Source organism: Pelmatolapia mariae, linkage group LG7 (assembly GCF_036321145.2).
Source record: "Pelmatolapia mariae isolate MD_Pm_ZW linkage group LG7, Pm_UMD_F_2, whole genome shotgun sequence".
Lineage (NCBI taxonomy): Eukaryota > Metazoa > Chordata > Actinopteri > Cichliformes > Cichlidae > Pelmatolapia > Pelmatolapia mariae.
This window is the reverse complement of record NC_086233.1, coordinates 761,443-781,206: the sequence shown is the minus strand read 5'-3', so window position 1 is coordinate 781,206 and position 19,764 is coordinate 761,443. Positions and strand designations below refer to the sequence as shown.

The 19,764-nt window shown below is 48.3% G+C and overlaps 1 protein-coding gene across 2 annotated transcripts; it reads left to right on the top strand.

Moving 5' to 3' along the window:
* Positions 1-4,755: 4,755 nt before the first annotated feature.
* Positions 4,756-18,190, top strand: rbl2 (retinoblastoma-like 2 (p130)). 2 transcript variants are annotated; one of them, XM_063477483.1, is made up of 22 exons: positions 4,757-5,763; positions 6,577-6,707; positions 7,340-7,540; positions 7,678-7,742; positions 8,055-8,183; positions 8,957-9,117; positions 9,680-9,744; positions 9,905-10,076; positions 10,175-10,338; positions 10,410-10,525; positions 10,595-10,698; positions 11,069-11,206; positions 11,360-11,524; positions 11,808-11,916; positions 12,030-12,284; positions 12,358-12,557; positions 12,640-12,816; positions 13,203-13,274; positions 13,373-13,463; positions 16,322-16,566; positions 16,835-17,008; positions 17,702-18,190. In XM_063477483.1, the coding sequence occupies exons 1-22, from the start codon at positions 5,626-5,628 to the stop codon at positions 17,864-17,866; spliced, it is 3,237 nt and encodes a 1,078-aa protein (XP_063333553.1). In that variant the 5' UTR covers positions 4,757-5,625; the 3' UTR covers positions 17,867-18,190. The 2 variants fall into 2 exon arrangements, with proteins under 2 accessions (XP_063333552.1, XP_063333553.1); XM_063477482.1 differs by having other exon boundaries at positions 4,756-5,763; positions 10,410-10,698.
* Positions 18,191-19,764: the final 1,574 nt, after the last annotated feature.

Here is a 19,764-nt window from a genome sequence, read left to right as displayed (position 1 = left end):
CATCATCATCATCATCTCTATCATCATCATCATCAGCAGCACTATCATCATCATCAGCATCATCATCATCATCATCACTATCATCATCAGCATCGTCATCATCACTATCATCATCATCATCATCATCTCTATCATCATCATCATCACTATCATCATCATCATCATCACTATCATCATCATCATCATCAGCATCAGCACTATCATCATCATCATCATCACTCTCATCATCAGCATCGTCATCATCACTATCATCATCATCATCACTATCATCATCAGCAGCATCATCATCACTATCATCATCAGCATCATCATCATCACTATCATCATCAGCAGCATCATCATCACTATCATCATCAGCATCATCATCACTATCATCATCAGCATCATCATCATCACTATCATCATCATCATCATCATCAGCATCATCACTATCATCATCAGCATCATCATCATCACTATCATCATCATCAGCAGCAGCACTATCATCATCAGCAGCATCATCATCATCACTATCATCATCATCATCAGCATCATCATCATAATCACTATCAGCAGCAGCATCATCATCATCACTATCATCATCATCAGCAGCAGCACTATCATCATCAGCAGCATCATCATCATCACTATCATCATCATCAGCAGCAGCACTATCATCATCAGCAGCATCATCACTCTCATCATCATCATCATCATCACTATCATCATCAGCAGCATCATCATCACTATCATCATCATCAGCATCATCATCATCACTCTCATCAGCATCATCATCAGCACTATCATCATCAGCAGCATCATCATCATCATCATCACTATCATCAGCATGAGCATCATCATCATCACTCTCATCAGCATCATCATCAGCACTATCATCATCAGCAGCATCATCATCATCATCATCACTATCATCAGCATGAGCATCGTCATCATCACTATCAGCAGCAGCAGCAGCAGCAGCAGCAGCATCATCACTATCATCAGCATCATCATCATCGTCATCATCACTATCCTCATCATCATCATCACTATCATCAGCATCATCATCGTCATCATCACTATCATCATCATCACTATCCTCATCATCATCATCACTATCATCAGCATCATCATCGTCATCATCACTATCATCATCATCATCATCGTCATCATCACTATCCTCATCATCATCATCACTATCATCATCATCATCATCGTCATCATCACTATCCTCATCATCATCATCACTATCATCATCATCAGCATCGTCATCATCACTATCATCATCATCATCATCACTCTCATCATCATAATCATCATCATCATCGTCATCATCATCATCACTATCATTGTTGGGTTTACATTGTTGGATTGTCATATATGCTTAGAGTTATATAATCGATTGCATATTGATAGGAGGTCTGATCCTTAGTAGTCTGCAAAGACTCTGTGTCCCTTCCAGAGTGTTCTGGCATGCACACACGTCCTAAGGTCATGAGAGACCTTCTCTTACTGATTTATGGTATAGGAGGACACCTACTCTGTATCTGCTTAAGTATAAGAGCCCTTTGTTTAGGTGGACTGCTGGACTCCTGGCACCGGCTTTTTAAGGAGGCGTTCACAGGGTCATATCTTGACCCATACACACACACACCTGCACACACATACATACACACACACACACGCATACCTACACGTATACACAGACTGGTACTCTTTGTTCACATGTATGCCTATGTAAGATGTCATATGTTAATGAATTTATGCATATTCATGTAACCACAATAAAGAGCAGTGCTGCGGGGGAGCTAACTGAGAGTGACTGGGGTTCGAGCGGCAGGAACAACGCTCGTCTCAGGCATCTCCCTCGTGCACGAGATCACACAAAGAGTTCTGTCTGGTGTCCAATGCTTTTTGCCATTGTAGTAGAATTTTTTCTGATTGTTCCAGCGAGGGGTTTGTGCTAGACAGACCCATCAATCATCATCAGCATCATCATCAGGTCATTTTTGACCAGGACATGTCCTTCAACGCACATATTAAACAAATATGTAAGACTGCTTTCTTCCATTTGTGCAACATCTCTAAAATTAGAAATATCCTGTCTCAGAGTGACGCTGAAAAACTAGTTCATGCATTTATTACTTCCAGGCTGGACGACTGTAATTCATTATTATCAGGAAGTCCTAAAAACTCGCTGAAAAGCCTTCAGTTAATCCAAAATGCTGCAGCAAGAGTCCTGACAGGGACTAGAAAGAGAGAGCAGATTTCTCCTGTTTTGGCTTCCTTTCATTGGCTCCCTGTTAAATCCAGAATTCAAAATCCTGCTCCTCACATACAAGGTCTTAAATAATCAGGCCCCATCTTATCTTAATGACCTTGTAGTACCATATCACCCTATTAGAGCACTTCGCTCTCACACTGCAGGCTTACTTGTTGTTCCTAGAGTATTTAAAAGTAGAATGGGAGGCAGAGCCTTCAGTTTTCAGGCCCCTCTTCTGTGGAACCAGCTTCCAGTTTGGATTCAGGAGACAGACACTATCTCTACTTTCAAGATTAGGCTTCAAACTTTCCTTTTTGCTAAAGCATATAGTTAGGGCTGGACCAGGTGACCCTGAATCCTCCCTTAGTGATGCTGCAATAGGTGTAGGCTGCTGGGGGATTCCCATGATGCACTGGGTGTTTCTTCTTCATGTGTTAATAGACCTCTCTGCATTGAATCATACTTGTCATTAATCTCTGTCTCTCTTCCACAGCATGTCTTTATCCTGTCTTCCTTCTCTCGCCCCAACCAATCACAGCAGATGGCCCCGCCCCTCCCTGATCCTGGTTCTGCTGGAGGTTTCTTCCTGTTAAAAGGGAGTTTTTCCTTCCCACTGTCACCAAAGTGCTTGCTTAATCATTAGCATTACTGCTGATGATGTTGCAAACAGGTTTTCTCCCTCGGGCGGTCTCAGGGCGTTTGTACGGTGTCTCCCTCCAGGTGAGCATCCCCTGCAGGCCTCCCCTCCCCTCAGCAGCTGCTCTACCTGGGGCATGGTGGGAGCTCGCAGACCGCCTCCCGCCTCTGAAGCTGCAGCTGTCTGCGTCTCTGCTGGAAGCGGCGCCTCCTGCAGGTGAGCAAGGAAGAGCGCTGTCAACACCTCAGCTGGAGGAGGAGGAGAGTCCTTTAAGCTGAAGCTGAGCTGAGGATGAAGGAGAGACTTTACACAGCTTTCTTCATGATGATGCATAACAAAAATAAAATTACTTGAATCTTTGATTAATATGATGATTATTTTAATGAGGTAGTCAGTTGATGAGTGAAACTTTATTAGAAAATCATTAAACGGCCTCCTTGTGTCACATTTCATACCACAGCATGTGAAACATATCTAACAGTATGATCAGCAGAAATGCAAAGAGATAGAAAATTCTTAAAAGGCCCTGCAGGTGGCGCTGTGTGTGGTTGGCTTGTCTCCATCCTGTGAAAGCTGAGGTCTTTCTGGAGGTGGGCAGCTGTGTATTAAAGGAGTTCGGTCACTGACCTTGACGACCTGCAGTCCCGCTGCTGTCCAGCAGGGGGCGAGTCCTCTGAAGATTGACTGGATAATGAGTCTCCTGCTCAGCTTGACCTCTGACCTCAGTGATGAGATTCTGGTCTCAGTCACTGGTTTCAAGTCCGGTTCAGGCAAGATGGGAACGAGAAAGTCAGAGGAATGTTCGGGTAGCACCTTTAAATAATTTTCTCACCTTAAAAAGACACAAATCAGTTCTTTCAGGAACCAACAGCACACTGCAGCCTGATGTATAGAGATGAACCTTAAAGGACAGTTGGAAAAATTACAGTTCTGAAGATCAACGGAAATAAGGCGATAAACTTGCCGGCGTTAGCATACCACAGACCTTAAAAACCAAACAACACTCAAATAGGCGACAAAAGACCAAGAAAACAACATAAAAACACAAGAAAATCACTTCCTGTTACTTTAAAGAAGGAAGAGTTTAAAAGACAGTACAAGATGCACACACATGTGAAAGGATCTGAAGGAGACTTCAGAATTCTTAACATGTGACAACATGTGACTAGGATAGAGCGTTACAACAGAAGAAGGAACCTCCGTCTGTGCGGCCTGGCTGAACAGGAAGGAGACGAGGTTAAACAACGAGTGACACAGACCTGCAAGGTCGTCGCTCCAGACGAGATCCATGTTTCTACATCGATGTGAGCCGCTGAGCTGGACGGAGAGAATGCAACGAGAATCGACAAAGATGCATCTCAAGATGGAGTTTATATCAGCGCTGCAAGCTTTCAGTAGCTTTAAAAAACAGTGGTAAGATCATTATAATGAGTCTGAGTTTCTGACACATTCCTAAAGTGATGACTTCAGTCTCTAAGTGAGTTTATTGTTCTGTTATTCTGTCTTTAACACTTTATTGAAAGGAGCCACTGTAAGAAGAAGACGAAACATTTACAACTTTACAATAATTAACACTTGAATGCATCGCGGGGCAGAAAATCCAGCATGAGGTGAAGAAATGTGTGCGTGAGTTCTGCGTGTTCAAATTAACGGTAAATTAACTTTATGATAATAAAATTTTGTTGAGGACCGTGAGACAAATGCATGAGTCACAGTTTAAGTTCATTAAGATTCATTTGAACTTTATTAGTGATGATATTTAAAGGTGTAGAGTCATCTCCAGATTGTAAACAAAACTACAATCAATTTATAGAATCTGAGATTTAATTCAACACATAAACAAAGTGCAATAACTCTGACTAACATCTTTATTTTTATGACTCGTTTGGGCTCCTATCTGCTGTTTAGTGAACGATCTCTGTCATCTGACTGATTTCCACACACCCACAGTCAGGGAGTGTGGTTCAGGCCTCAGCTGATTATTAAAGCAGACGTGTGTACAGTGCTACAGCACAGCCAGGATGTACTCAGGGTCTAATCTGCTGCCCACAGTCACAGTTTTGTGGTAACTGCAGTATTACTCTATCAAACTCTCCTGAGATATAATGACTGCTTTCCTTTCACACACTAATGTCATGGTTGAACAGCTTTATTTGGCTGGGGTTGTTCTGACAGCTGAGTCTTTGTCCCGTTTCCTTCAGCAGGATAGCGGTTTCAGCCTTCGCTTTCACTGCACTGTGAGGACCTGTGCAGCAGATTAATGAGAGCCGAACGATGGGCGCTCATTTAAACGTTTGTACAGGTTTGTGTTTCCCGCCTTTTACCGCTCACAGATTTTACAAAAGTTATAATTTAATGTTTTTCAGATGGACTTCCGGGCGAGCGGAGCGCCACACCAGCGAAAAACACAAAACAACCGGAAGCAGCACCAGTGTGATTGACAGGTGGGCCCACCCACTCACGCTCAGCTACGCACCTTTAGTGGGCGGGGCCCCGCTACGTTGTTTGTGCTATTCGCTAAAGCACGTACGCTGAGACGTGACGTTTGACGCTGTGGTTGGCAGCCGCGCATGCGTGCGTATCTGTCAGTCAAAGGACTTTTAAATGGCCTCGCAGGCCGGGAGCCCCGGTGCTCGGTAATAACGCCGTTATTCAGGACATCAGCCCCGTGAATAGCGTGTCCGCGCGCCGCGGGAGGCCCACTGTGCCCGGCGGGGTCGCGCTTTGTCCGGTCAGTGCGGTGAAAATGAGCGACGAGGACGAAACCGCGCAGAGAGCGCGCCGCGGGTTCGAGGAGCTCTGCAGGGCGCTGAACATGGACGAGGAGGCGAGCGGGGAGGCGTGGAGGAGCTACGAGAACATCAGCAGGAACTTCACCCTGGAGGTAAGCACGCTCACCTGGACAGGTGGCTCTGTGACGTGTTTCTGACGGGTCTCGGTGTCCAAGGGCAGGGGCGTGTCCCCAGGGGGCGGGCGGATGCCTCTTTAACTGTAGCGCTGTCGTTCTTCTACCAGCAACAAGTATCTGAATACTTTTACTCGAGTACTTCGGTGCCATGCAGGGTGTTTCCTCCTCCATCAGGTGAAGGTGGTGTTTATGTTGCTCCGCCCAGCAGTCCGAGGTGTTCAACACAGTAATAATAAAGAACTGTGCTACACTAATATCAGCATAACGAGTACTTTAAGTACTGTGTGTACTTGGATCTGAGCAGTATGACGGTTTATTTTACTTCAGTAATGGCTCTAAGTACACTGAATGTGACCATTAAATACCCAGGAACGCCTGAGGGGCGGGGTTTGTCGGCACAGGCTGAGGGGCGGGGTACACCTGAAGTTATTTACAGGTGTTTTTAGTCACAGGAGGCTGTGTGGAGTCAAACCTTATTTTTGTATTCTTACATTAGATCTGCTTAGGACGGGTTCAAAGTCAGGTTCAGGTTCCTGAAGCTGACTCAGGTCCAGATCATGGAGGTCAGCCTCGGCACAGAGCGATGGCACAGAGCGATGTCACAGCCTGAGCGCTCTGCTCAGGGAGCAAGTGTTCACTACTGAAGGAAACGAGAGGGAAGGAGATGAGAGTGCTGTCCGTCCCTCGATGCGTCCTTCGTCCTGCAGCCTCGTCTGCGTCTTTTAAATAAAAATTATATTTATTCATTAACGTCTGCAAAGCTTCCTGTCGTCTCGTTTCCTGTCGCAGGGCAGCGAGCTGCACTGGTTGGCGTGCGCCCTCTACGTGGCCTGCAGGTCGTCCGTGCCCACGGTGGGAAAAGGCACGGCCGAGGGGAACTACGTCTCTCTGACCCGAATCCTGCGCTGCTCCGAGATGAGGTCGGTGCGCCCCTCTCCACCTTCACACCCACAGAAACACAATCACTGATGACATAACGACACACGGCCAGGCAGGTAACCCAGGTGAAGAGAATCAGGGCGGGGCCAGCAGGCACAGTAACAGAGGCAGACCTTCAAAATAAAACAGGAAATAGACAAAAGACTATGAACGCGAGGGAACATGAGAACCACTCAGACACACAAACAGCTGGAAACAAGCAGGAAAACTAAATATATAAAATAATATCAGTTACAAAATATTTAAAATGATGAATAAATAAAATGGAAATAATCACTATAATAAAAATTAAAATTAAAAAAAGTCTTTAATTGTGTGATCATAACATGAAGCTGTAAACAAACAATGAGATTTATGTTCAGATATTTGTGATACGGTCACTTTAACTGGTCTGCATCAATAATCAAGCAGATTCACATAAACGTGGCTGATTTTATTTCCCAAAGCTTATGATCTAAAAACAAAAACACAAAATAGAAATAAGTAGAAATAAATAATAGACCCTGTAGGATGTGCGCTCTGTGAAGGGTTTAGAGGCGACCACAAGGTTTTTATTACGTCATCTTTGTGGCTCGGCTCGCTTCTCATGTCCCCGCCCTCTGCTCCTCCTCAGCCTCATCGAGTTCTTCAGTAAGATGAAGAAGTGGCAGGACATGGCCGACCTGCCGCCGGACTTCCGTCAGAGCACCGACAAGCTGGAGAGGAACTTCATCGTGTCCGCCGTCATCTTCAAGAAGTACGTCCCCATCTTCAAATCCATCTTCAGGGCGCCGTCAGAGGAGCCGCCGCGAGTGCACCGCAGCCGCAAGCAGAGGTGGGACCGTGACCTCTGACCTCACCTTCATGCTAACTGCTCAGTATTCAGTTCTTTGGTGTTTGTTGGTGTGGTCGCCAGGCGGGGGCGGGTCTGCAGCGCTGCCTGGTAACCTATGTGCGCTCTTTGTTTTGCAGACGCCACCCGTGCACCGTGACCGAGGTCTTCAACTTCTGCTGGGTGCTGTTTGTCCACGCCAAAGGTAAGCACTTCCTGTTTAATGATGTCAGAGAAGTCCGTCACAGCGCCCCCCCGGTACAAACAACAGCTCGTCACAGACAGGTGGAGTTTTTTCCTTCCCACTGTTGCTCACGTGTGTGGTGTTTCTCTGTGTTATTGTTGGGTCGGGGTTGGGAGCTGCAGAAATGGGATAATAAATAATCAGAACTGTGAAGCTTCAGTCTCTTCTTCTTCTGCAGCTTTGAGCTCACTTCCTGCTCTCGGCTCTGGTTCTGCTCCTGCACGCTAACGAGTCCAGTTTGCACCTCGGTGATGTTTCTGCTTCTTCTTTCAGGGAACTTCCCCATGATCAGCGACGACCTGGTGAACTCGTACCACCTGCTGCTGTGCGCCCTCGACCTCGTCTTCACCAACGCCCTGCTGTGCAACGCCAGGAAGGACCTGCTGAACCCCGAGTTCAAAGGTGGCGTCCCGAGGCTGATGTACACATCGTTCCTGCCTCTGTTAACAGACGTGTTGTTCGCACTCGGTTTAGTGTTTGGTTGCTATAGTAACGTCTCCGACTCTTTGAATAAATCGTGTCGGCTGCAGAGGAAGCTTGCTTATCGCTCACCTGCGGCATTGGGTCACACCTCAAATAAATCAAAGGTGGAGCTGGCAGCAGGCTCTGTCAGCGCTGCCCTCACTTCCTGTCGGGTTTCCTGTGCGCCCCCGTGAGGCCCCGAAACACCACGTGATCCCGTCAGGCACAACCCTGGAGCTGAGCGAGGTCAGACTCGGGGAGCTCGCCCGCTTCGTTAAACACTCCATCCATGACCAGCGTTTCAGCATGAAACTAACATTTAAAGAAAGGTGCACGTTTAGAGGCTGGAGGGCGTGGATCAGCCCGCTCGGGTGACACGAGACGCTCCTGAAGGTTTGGGTTAAATACCTGCTGCAGGTATGAAATGAACTTCCTGTTAAACAGGAAGAAGGTCGTGCTGACTGAACCAACAGACCAGTGATCAGGATTTTATTATCCTGGGATTGAATCAGCTGCAGTAATCTCGTTCTTCTGATTAGAACCAGGATTAGAGCTGATCAATATTATCAGTGCGACTCTGAGGAGGTGGATCCTCCTGGGGCCGCTGCGGGGTTAACACACGAGGAATGAAAGTTTAAATGATGTTATGATTAAAAATAACAGAAGTTTGTGTTGTGGTGTCTCCATGGTAACGCTGTCTCTCCGTCCCACAGGGCTTCCTGAGGACTTCGGCACCAAGGACTTCCGGCCGTCCTCGGGCCCGTTCTGCTTCATGGAGCAGCTGTGCCGGCTGCACGACGGCCTGGTGCTGGAGGCCAAAGGGGTCAAAGAGCACTTCTGGAAACCCTTCATCAAGAAGCTCTTCCACAAGAGGGTGAGCCACCTCCTCCCACACCTTCACTCAGGTGAACACACCTGAGTAGGTGCCGGGCCTCGAGAGCCTCGACGAGGTTTCCTCTGTTGGTTTGGAGCCACCCCACCGGGTAAAAGAAGAATGACGGGCGTGTGTTTCACACCCGGCGTTAGTGAGGCTGTTGGAAAACTGCATGTTAGTGATCTGGGTTAAAGCAGAGGGGTCAAACATAAGGCCCGGGGGCCAGAATCAGCCCAGCAAAGACTATGGTCCGGCCCACAGCACAGTCGGAGCAGCTTGGGACTGAAAACTGAGACTGAGTGTGAGCCCCGGTGTTTCTTATGAACACGTGCAGGAAAGCGAGCGCGTCTTTAACATGCTGGCTGTTTGTCTGCTCTGCAGAGACTCTGACTTACTGAGCTGATAAATGATAATCACGTCAAACATCAGAAATCATTTAAAGTTTAATACGATTAAATGTAAATGAATAATAACATGACGATGGTCGGTTTGGTGCTTCGTACCTGTACAGGTAGGAACTATGTTGGCGTTACACTGAACTTCCTCTCGTGTTCGTTGGCAGATTCTCCGAGGAAAGGAGGACAGTCTGACCGGCTTCCTGGACCCCATGAACTTTGGAGACAGTCTGTAAGTTTGAAGGTCGTTCTGTGTTGGTTAGTTGGTGCTGTTTACCTGTAGCAGGGACTAAACTAAAGACCCACGTGTTTCTGACTCCGCCCCCTGGTGACGGTCATGGTAACAGCACGTAGACGCCGCTGACCGCCCCTCTGCTCTGATTCGCCCTCAGTTTGGCGCTCAGCCGCCTGTACGAGGAGCACGTTTTGGCCACAGGCAGCCTGGACGAGAGGATCTTCACCGGCGAGGGAGCGAGCGAGGACATTGGCACCCCGGGGCCCTGCCTGTGCGAGGGGGCGGAGAACCAGGACAGCGCCACCTTCAGGCTCCACACCAGCCTCGCTGTAAGACCTGACCTTGCCTCTTTTACGCTCTCTGATTGGTTTGCTTTTGCTTCCCACCTCGCTAACATGCCACCCCCCCCCCCCCCCCCCCCCCCCAGGCCTCGGCTCTGAAGGTCTCCACCCCACTGACGGGCAGGAAGTACGTGCAGGAGGGCAGCCTGGCGTCTCCGCTCTCCTCCGCCATGAAGAGCGTGGGGCGTCTCCACACGCTGCTGTCGGGCACCAAGCAGGGGCCGAGCGCCAAGCTGGCCGACACACTCAGGTATGTGTCAGCATGTCTGACGTCGTCTTTAACTCTGACCCTTTCAACACGCCTGCTCTCGTTTCGCCCAGGAGCTGTGCCAGAGACCCGAGCAACGCCATCAGCCGGCGCCTGAACGACATGTTCGACGTCTTCTCCCAGCACTACGAGGACGGCGCCACAGACGGGGGCAGGGCCATGGGCAAAGGTATGCACGTCGCCTCGCACCACTGCACACGAGCGACCTGCTGTGACCGAGTAACGTTTGTCCTCGCAGACATGGCGGTGAAGTACTTCCACCTGGCAGAGGCGCTCTACTACAGGATCCTGGAGTCAGTCATCGAGAGAGAGAAGATGATTCTGGGCGACGCCGACCTGTCTGTGAGGGACAAACACTTATTTCTATTTTCAGAGCAACTTTGCATGAGTCACAGATCAGAGTAATCCTTCTTTATGTCAGCCTCCATCACTGCTTCATCTGCTTCCTGTTTGAATCTGCTCGCTCCGTTCAGAGGAGCTCCTCGGTGCACACTTACAGCTTTTCTCAGATTATCTCACATGCAGCCGTGCACTGATAAAGTCATTTTATAAAGTTCATAGCTTCAGTTCAGTGTCTGTCTTAAGAGATCAAAGACCAAAACAAACCAAACCAGCTGATTTCTCTCATATTATAAACCTGCGAGCAGGACGTCCCTCTGCTGCTCCTCATCTTCATTTGGTACTGCACTGTGTGTGTGTGTGTGTGTTGCAGTGTATTCTGGAGCAGGGTATCTTCCACCGCTCTCTGCTCGCCTGCTGCTTGGAGATCGTCATCTTCTCCTACAGACCTCCTGGAGATTTCCCCAACGTGCTCGGCATCTTCCAGCTGCCTGCCTATCACTTCTACAAGGTATCAATACGCCCTCATCAAAAAGTAGGTCCTAACAAAGTTTGTTTTTCAGAAAACGCCAGATGATTGGATGGATGATGTTTGGATGGATGATGTTTGGATGGATGATGGATGAACAGTTGGATGAAGAAAGCTTGTCGTCTGTCTCTGCAGGTGATTGAGGTGCTGGTGCGGGCGGAGCAGGGTCTGTTTCGGGAGGTGGTGAAGCACCTGAACCAGGTGGAGGAGCAGGTCCTGGAGAGTCTGGCCTGGACTGGCGATTCCCCGCTGTGGGAGAGCCTCCGTGGGGCCAAAGACCACGCCCCCAGCTGCCAGGAGGTCCGTCCATGTTTGATGATATACGTGTCAGTGTTTCCTTCTTTCTGTTCGTGTGTCCTGGGGTCAAATGTAACTGCAGACGTTTACTTCTTCATGTTTGCTGGTTTCTGACTCGGGGTGAATAAAACCTGCAGGAGGCCTCGCTGTGATCAGCTGATTCTGGTCCTGTTGATCCGTAAAAACGTCCCGCCTGCTGCGTGAAAGTCTCGTCCTCGCTTCTCCTCTTCTTGTTTGGCTGAACAAAGTTTCAGGTGTGTTTCATCAGCAGGTGTGTGTGTTTCAGGTGATGCCTCCTCAGTACCTGGAGCAGCAGGATGAGAGCAGCTCCGGCAGCGTTCCCGTCACTCCGGTCAGCCACGGCGCCGAGCTCAGCAGTAGCAGCACGCTCAAAGGTCACACACCTGATACCTGTCACACCTGCACACTGTGTGTGTGTGTGTGTGTGTGACTTCTGATGCGGCTAAAGAACTCTTGGAGCTCATTGGCCCTCCTCTTCCTCCTACAGGTGTGTCCCCCTCCCCCACCACCCTGTTGGACCGTTACAGCTCACCGCCGGCCGGCACGGCTCGCCGCCGTCTCTTTGTTGACCCCGTGGACGGCGAGCCTGGCCTCGCCTCCAGTGGCTCCGCCAGCACTGCGGTCGCCAAGCCCACCCAGGCGAGCATCGTCACGGCCATCCCGGCGGGGCAGACTGTGGTCACTATGGCAACTGCCACCGTGACCGCCAACAACGGGCAGACAGTGACCATCCCGGTGCAGGGTGAGGGTCAGAACACACGAGCCCGAAGGTGAAGGTGAGAAACGGCACGCTCTGACCTTTGACCTCTCTGCAGGGATAGCCAATGAGAGCGGAGGGATTACCTTCATCCCGGTGCAGGTGAGCGTGACAGGACAGGCTGGTGCCGCTCTGCAGCCGCTGCCCGCGCAGGCGCTCGCCGGCACCATCGCCGTCCAACCAGCCACCGTCAAGCCGGCCCCTAAACCGGCCGGCGGCGCGCTGAAGAAGGGCTCGCTGTCACTGTTCTTCAGGAAGGTACGTGCTCGTGCACATGCTCAGTGCTGCCCTGCTTCCGCTGTGTAGATGTGATTTGTTTACCTGTGGCGTTTCCTCCCAGGTGTACCACCTCGCCAGCGTCCGCCTCCGAGACCTGTGCGCCCGGCTGGACATCACGCCGGAGCTCCGGAGGAAGATCTGGACCTGCTTCGAGTACTCACTGGTCCACTGCACGGACATGATGATGGACCGACACCTGGACCAGCTCCTCATGTGTGCCGTCTACGTCATGGCCAAGGTCAGTCAGGTTCCTCATCGTCGTGACAACGAGCTCAGAGATAAAGGTAGATGTTCAGAGACTCACGAAGAAGAAGAGCAAGTTCAGTTAACAACAGGTTTGCTGCGTCCCGCTCTGTGTGACCTTTAACCTGAACCTGAGCACCATCAGACCCCAGAGATGAAAGCAGAAAGGACAGAGGTATCCCACCTGCTCACCTGCAGGAGCTTTGAAGGGTTAACTCTCTGCCTCCAGCTTTACTGTCACTCAACTCTTGACTCTCTGGTAACAGGAAGCTGAGCACGCTCGTTTTCAGCTTTTCTGCTCGTCTTTGACTTGGTGCTGCAGGAGGAACGTCTCTGTGAGCTCTGTGCTCCAGTAACATGTGACCTGTTTGCTTCTGTCAGGTGACCAAAGAGGACAGATCCTTCCAGAACATCATGAAGTGTTACCGCTCTCAGCCTCAGGCCAGCAGCAATGTAAGGAACTCTTCCTCCCTCCAGCTCGCTGTGTGAGGAAAAACGAGGGGTGACGAGCTGCTGCTGATGTTCTCTGATGTTCTGTGTTCGTGTTTCAGGTCTACAGGAGCGTGCTGATCTCAGGGAGGAGGAGGCGTCACTCCAGCACCAACAAACCGAACCCGCTTACAGACGGCAGCCAGGACGCAGGTACAGACACATGACCTCATCCTGAGGTTGACCTCCCTGAGCATGCTCAGTCGGTTCAAATGTGTGGAAACGTCAACTCCGTTAGCGGTGTGTGTTAGCGTGTGTGTCATTCTGTTTTAGCAGCGTGTGTTAGCTGTGAGTGTTAGCGGTGTGTGTTACCGTGTGTGTTATTCTGTGTTTTAGCAGTGTGTGTTAGTGGTGTGTGTTAGCGTGTGTGTTATTCTGTGTTTTAGCAGTGTGTGTTAGCGGTGTGTGTTAGCGTGTGTGTTATTCTGTGTTTTAGCAGTGTGTGTTAGCGGTGTGTGTTAGCGTGTGTGTTATTCTGTGTTTTAGCAGTGTGTGTTAGCTGTGAGTGTTAGCGGTGTGTGTTATTCTGTGTGTTAGCTGTGAGTGTTAGCGGTGTGTGTTAACGTGTGTGTTATTCTTAGTTTTAGCAGTGTGTGTTAGCTGTGAGTGTTAGTGGTGTGTGTTAGCGTGTGTGTTATTCTTAGTTTTAGCAGTGTGTGTTAGCTGTGAGTGTTAGTGGTGTGTGTTAGCGTGTGTGTTATTCTGTGTTATTCTGTGTTTTAGCAGTGTGTGCCATTCTGTGTTTTAGCAGTGTGTGTTAGCGGTGAGTGTTAGCGGTGTGTGTTAGCGGTGTGTGTTAGCGGTGTGTGTTAGCGTGTGTGTTATTCTGTGTTTTAGCAGTGTGTGTTAGCTGTGAGTGTTAGCGGTGTGTGTTAGCGTGTGTGTTATTCTGTGTTTTAGCAGTGTGTGTTAGCGTGTGTGTTATTCTGTGTTTTAGCAGTGTGTGTTAGCTGTGAGTGTTAGCGGTGTGTGTTATTCTGTGTGTTAGCTGTGAGTGTTAGCGGTGTGTGTTAGCGTGTGTGTTATTCTTAGTTTTAGCAGTGTGTGTTAGCTGTGAGTGTTAGCGGTGTGTGTTAGCATGTGTGTTATTCTTAGTTTTAGCAGTGTGTGTTAGCTGTGAGTGTTAGTGGTGTGTGTTAGCGTGTGTGTTATTCTTAGTTTTAGCAGTGTGTGTTAGCTGTGAGTGTTAGCGGTGTGTGTTAGCATGTGTGTTATTCTTAGTTTTAGCAGTGTGTGTTAGCTGTGAGTGTTAGTGGTGTGTGTTAGCGTGTGTGTTATTCTGTGTTATTCTGTGTTTTAGCAGTGTGTGTCATTCTGTGTTTTAGCAGTGTGTGTTAGCTGTGAGTGTTAGCGGTGTGTGTTATTCTGTGTGTTAGCTGTGAGTGTTAGCGGTGTGTGTTAGCGTGTGTGTTAGCTGTGAGTGTTAGCGTGTGTGTTAGCTGTGAGTGTTAGCGTGTGTGTTATTCTGTGTTTTAGCAGTGTGTGTTAGCGGTGTGTGTTACCATGTGTGTTATTCTGTGTTTTAGCAGTGTGTGTTAGTGGTATGTGTTAGCATGTGTGTTAGCAGTGTATGTTAACATGCGTGTTGGCAGTGAGTGTTAGTGTGGGTCTTAGCGGTGTGTGTTAGCGTGCGTGTTAGCGGTGATTGTTAGCGTGCGTGTTAGCGTGCGTGTCATGTGGTCTGGTTCAGTTACGATTATAAAAGCATTATAAACCTTCAGTTTCTCACAGAGATCATTTTAAGCTCCTGTAGAAGAATCCGGTTGTTTTATGGCGATGCTAACCTTAGGGTTAGCTTGCAGACTCCACACCTGCGTCTCTCCGTCTGTTTATGCAGCTGCAAGCCGCTTTGCAGCCCACGTCTGACCCGGATTGTCCCTTCCTGCTGTTTATGACGTTCATCAGTGTCTCGCGTCAATTACATGCTCCTGCTGTCAGCAGTTTCATCACTCAGTCTGATGTGCTTCCTGTTTCCTGCTCAGGGGGAGATTTCAGACTCTGGTCGTGTCCAAATTCATGGGCTGCATCCTCCTGAGTCCGCATTTGTAGACCGATTACGTCACAGCAACGCGCCGAAGGCTGTCCAAATTCGTAGACTCCTCCGAATGCAGCCGACAAATGCGTCCTCCTTTTCCCCGAATTTGAAGGGTGTGTCCTTCGTGGCCCACCATATCCCAGAATTCATAGCGTGGCCCAGCCAAACTCCAGTTTCCAACAATGGCGGCCGCTACTAAGTTTTAAAATTACTCTTACTAATCTTTCTGGGTCACAAAATAAACTTTTAACATATTTTCAGGCGAGAATGTGGGTGTGTAAACTTCAAATATCTGCTCGGTTTATCAAGATATCACATATTTGCAAAAGTGCTTCGACGTTTTCGGAGACGTCTGTTACCCACCAGCTCGATAGCTAGCCGAGAGCTCGAGGGTCACTGAAGCCGCCGAGAACGGCACAACTCCCGGCACATCATTTTCAGATCACCGCGGACTTTCACTACTCAGGTTAAATGTAATATATAAGTCACTGAGACAACCTAAAATGTTATTGTTGGGCTTTTTTCAGTGTTTTGTTTGTTCGTGAGTAAATCGGTTTGGCTGAGATTAAAGTTATTAGATTAGATTAGATAAAATAAAAATTTATTAATCCCCCGGGTGGGTTCCTCCTTGGTTTTCACACAGCTAGATAAACGTCAAACAGAAAACTGATTAAACAGAAGTGTGAGACGGTCGAGAATTTACTCCAGTGTCCTGTTATATTTTATATAGCAAGGAGCAGACGGCCGAGTTTATTAAACTCCACCGAGACAGCGGTGATGCTAATCAGAAGGCTAGACCGTCCAATTTCCCCAGCCGTTTACTTCCGGCCTACCCGACCTTCTGAGGACCCGGCCCACGTAGACCGCGAAGGCCGGGTCCTCAGGAGGATGCAGCCCATGAATTTGGACACGACAGTGTCGGCCATCTTTGTGTTCAGGTGCCGTCGTTGTGCTCTTACTCTGTTCTTCCTTCCAGCAGGTGGCGACGTCAGCCCGGTCCCTATTCGCTCCAGCAGCACCTTACCCACCCCCCAGCCCGGCAGCACCCCCTCCACGCCCACAAACACCTCCAACAAGACCTCGTGCACCTCCACCACCAATGCTGGGGAGGAGGAGCAGGAGGAGGAGCGAGGGGACCTCATCCACTTCTACAACAACGTGTACATCAAGCAGATGACGCCCTTCGCTCTGAAATACTCGCCAAACTCGCTGTCTGCAGGGGTACGTGGACTCAGCTGGGAGCCATTTAGCTGATCAATAACATTATTGATTATTAATGCAGCAGCTTAGTGTCTGTGAAGCTGATGATGAGACTTCTGGACCAAACATTTAAATTTGACTCATTTTAAATCCAAGATGTTTAAATATCAATAAATGTCATTAAAAAGGCTCCAGCAGCACAAACACAGCCCAGACGGAGGCCGACGGAGGCTGACGGTTGGCCATGGCAGCATCGTTCTCCTGACCTCTTTGTTTTTCTCGTGCTCAGGTCGAGACCCCCCCTCTGTGTCCGTACCCCTCCGTGAGGACCGGCTCTCCCCGCCGGATGCTTCTGTCCAGCAAACACTCCATCTACATCTCACCTCACAAGGCAGGCTCCGCCCCCTCACTGATGACCCCCAGGGAAAAGATTCACTACTACATCTGCAGCAGCCCCCCCAACGTAAGCCCCCAAACAAGTCACTGCTCACGTTCACAGCAGCTATTTTATCCGTAACGACGCATTGACGCCACGCTGTTTCTTCTCGTACTGAAACCAAACTCTTGCTTTCCTCGTGTGTCTGAAACGTTTTCACGATTTTAAAACCTTCAGTCGTCGATTTACACTCGGCTTCTCCCGCCGGCGCCTCAAACTGCGCACGGCAGCGGCGGTTAGAAAAATGAGCGAGAGTCTGTCGTACCTCTGAGGTGTACCTGGGCTTCGTGATGCAGGCAAAGGTCAGAGCGTCGTTTATAACTTCACATGATGTTCAAACAGTTTATTATACAGGATATAGTTTGGCTTTTCAAAATAAAGTGTTCCTCTGATGTTTACTGGAGAAAGTGAGCGTAAAACCAGCTTCCTGTCCCAACAACGGTCGTCTCGAGGTGCTTCATCCTCTAACTTTATTTAAACAGGTCCATGTGAACGCGGACACAGGTTAGCTGTAGCTCATCAATATTCAAGTGTTATTATTTAACATCTTTAAACAGGAAGTCAGATTATGGAGGGATTCCTGAAAGTACGATAAAATGGTCTCCCCTGCAGGAAACAGTTTAATAAACGAGCTCCGAGATCAAAGAGTCAGGAATCTGAGCATGTGCAGCTCAGCCCGACAGAGCTTTGAACACTAATCTGTGACCTCTGACCCTTCAGCGTCTCCAGGAGATCAACAGCATGATCCGCACCGGAGAGACTCCGACCAGGAAGCGTGGCATGGCCCTGGAGGAGGGGGCGTCGCCCAAACGCGTCTGTCCCGACTCCAACGCTCTAATGCGCCGCCTGCAGGACGTCGCCAACGACCGCAGCTCCTCCCAGTGACGCACGCAAACAGACACAGACGGAGTGTTTTACTGTGAAGGAGCAGCTTCCTGTGTTTTAGTCGTATTTTCCTTTCTGTTTTTAACATCAATGTTTTAAATCTGTCAGTTTGGTTTTCTTTTCAGCTTCGTGGCGTGCGTGTTTCGTCTCCTTCACTGTCCCATGTCTGTAAATACGTGTACAGAAGAGCAAAGAGAAGCTATTTAATGGAGCTCACAACTGTAAGCTAAGTGCCTTTATTTTGTACTGTTTACATCCTGCAGGTGTTTCCTTGGTTACAGGCTCCTGATGTAAAAACAATAAAAAATGTTTTAAAAACTTAAACTTTAATCGCTTATTTGTCAAATCCAGCTTCACAGCCAGAGTTACATCTGAGAGCAGCGCTCCACGATGGAAACACAACTGAAACTCTAAACACACGGGACAGGGATCACCAAAATAAAACAGGAAATAACAACACAAAGACAAGAGGAAAAAGAGAACTAATAAATGCGGGATCATCAATAAGATTTTAATAAGAAAATAATTCTTGGGGGAAAAATGTTTCAAGATAAAATATAACGAGTTTAATGATTAAAGTAAGTTAAAGTGTTCATGTGATCAGAAACAGCCACTCTGACACAGCGTCACTGAACACCTCTCACCAGCAGGGGGCAGCAGAGCAAAGGGTCGAACTACATCTCTGCTCCAAAGTTCGAGTTACTGTAGAGCAGGGGTCGGCAACCTTTCTGATGATGAGTGCATCTAAAGTTTCCTCAGAAGTCAGTGTGCCATATGATTGCATTAGCAATAAATTAATAACGCTCTATATTAACAGTTACACACTATATAGAACCACTTTACAGAATTATATTTGTTGGCAGATGTTGGCAGATGTTGGCAGCTATCAGCGAATAGTTATCAGCTATTTTGAAACAAAAAAAAGACTTTTTATCCATAACAGCAACTAAACTGTACAACAGAAAATACAAATGCTATTTATGGTCTCCTCACAACAATGATAAGAAAAATAAACTGGGCCAATATGGCATGTTTGTTAATACAGAGATACACATGTTAATGTGATCTCTGGTCTCCCACTCAGAGACACAGGTCTCCGAGTGTCCAGCATTCAGACGGCTACCTGAGGACACTCATGTGAGAGAAAATCTGCTCACACAGATATGTAGAGCCAAATACTGTCAATAAGGCCTCTGCAATGTTCTGAAGACAGTTAAACTTGTCAGGTAGTGATGTCCAGCAGGTGAACATGCAGCTCCATGAACACGCACAGCTGTGGATTCCAGCTGCGTTCGTAGTTCTGCAAACTTTGACCCCCACAGAGTCGAGCTTTTCAGTTCAATCAGCTGCATTTCGATGTCCTCTGTGTCCAGCCAGTTAATGTGAGACAAATCCAGCTGCTCATTAAAGCTTTCTGGTTTGATCAGAAAAGAAAACATTGGTCCATACACCTGAAAGTCCTGAAAACACATTTTGAATTCTGTCTCGAGTCTACGGATGTATCTGTGTATTTCCGCGGTGCTGATGCTGCGCTGAGCGGACAGCTGCTGAAGCATTTGAAGTGTCTGAATGTGGAAATTTCAACATTGCTTGAAAAAACTGCCAGCTAGCAACGTCCCTCTGACCAGTAGGCTAAGTTATTTTTAACCAGTTACAAGTTGAATCTGATAGTTGGGGTTGTTAGCTAAGATACCGTCATTAAGAAGCGGCACAACTAATGTGTCTATGCGAGCTAATTTGCGATGTGCAGCGCTGGCCCGGCCATTTATTTTTTAATGCACCTTCTCAGATTAATTCACTGCGTGTCGTGCCCAGGGCTGGACTGGGACAAAACATCGGCATTTTGACTAGAGACCGGCCCCCCAGGTATTAAAGCCATAAAGCCTTTGAATGAAAAC

Bases quoted from the DNA above. Each gene is read 5' to 3' on its own strand.
- rbl2 (XM_063477482.1), top strand. From the start codon at position 5,626: ATGAGCGACGAGGACGAAACCGCGCAGAGAGCGCGCCGCGGGTTCGAG. The intron at 11,525-11,807 runs GTCCGTCCATGT...TGTGTGTTTCAG, and splicing joins ACGCCCCCAGCTGCCAGGAG to GTGATGCCTCCTCAGTACCT. The intron at 12,558-12,639 runs GTACGTGCTCGT...GTTTCCTCCCAG, and splicing joins TGTCACTGTTCTTCAGGAAG to GTGTACCACCTCGCCAGCGT.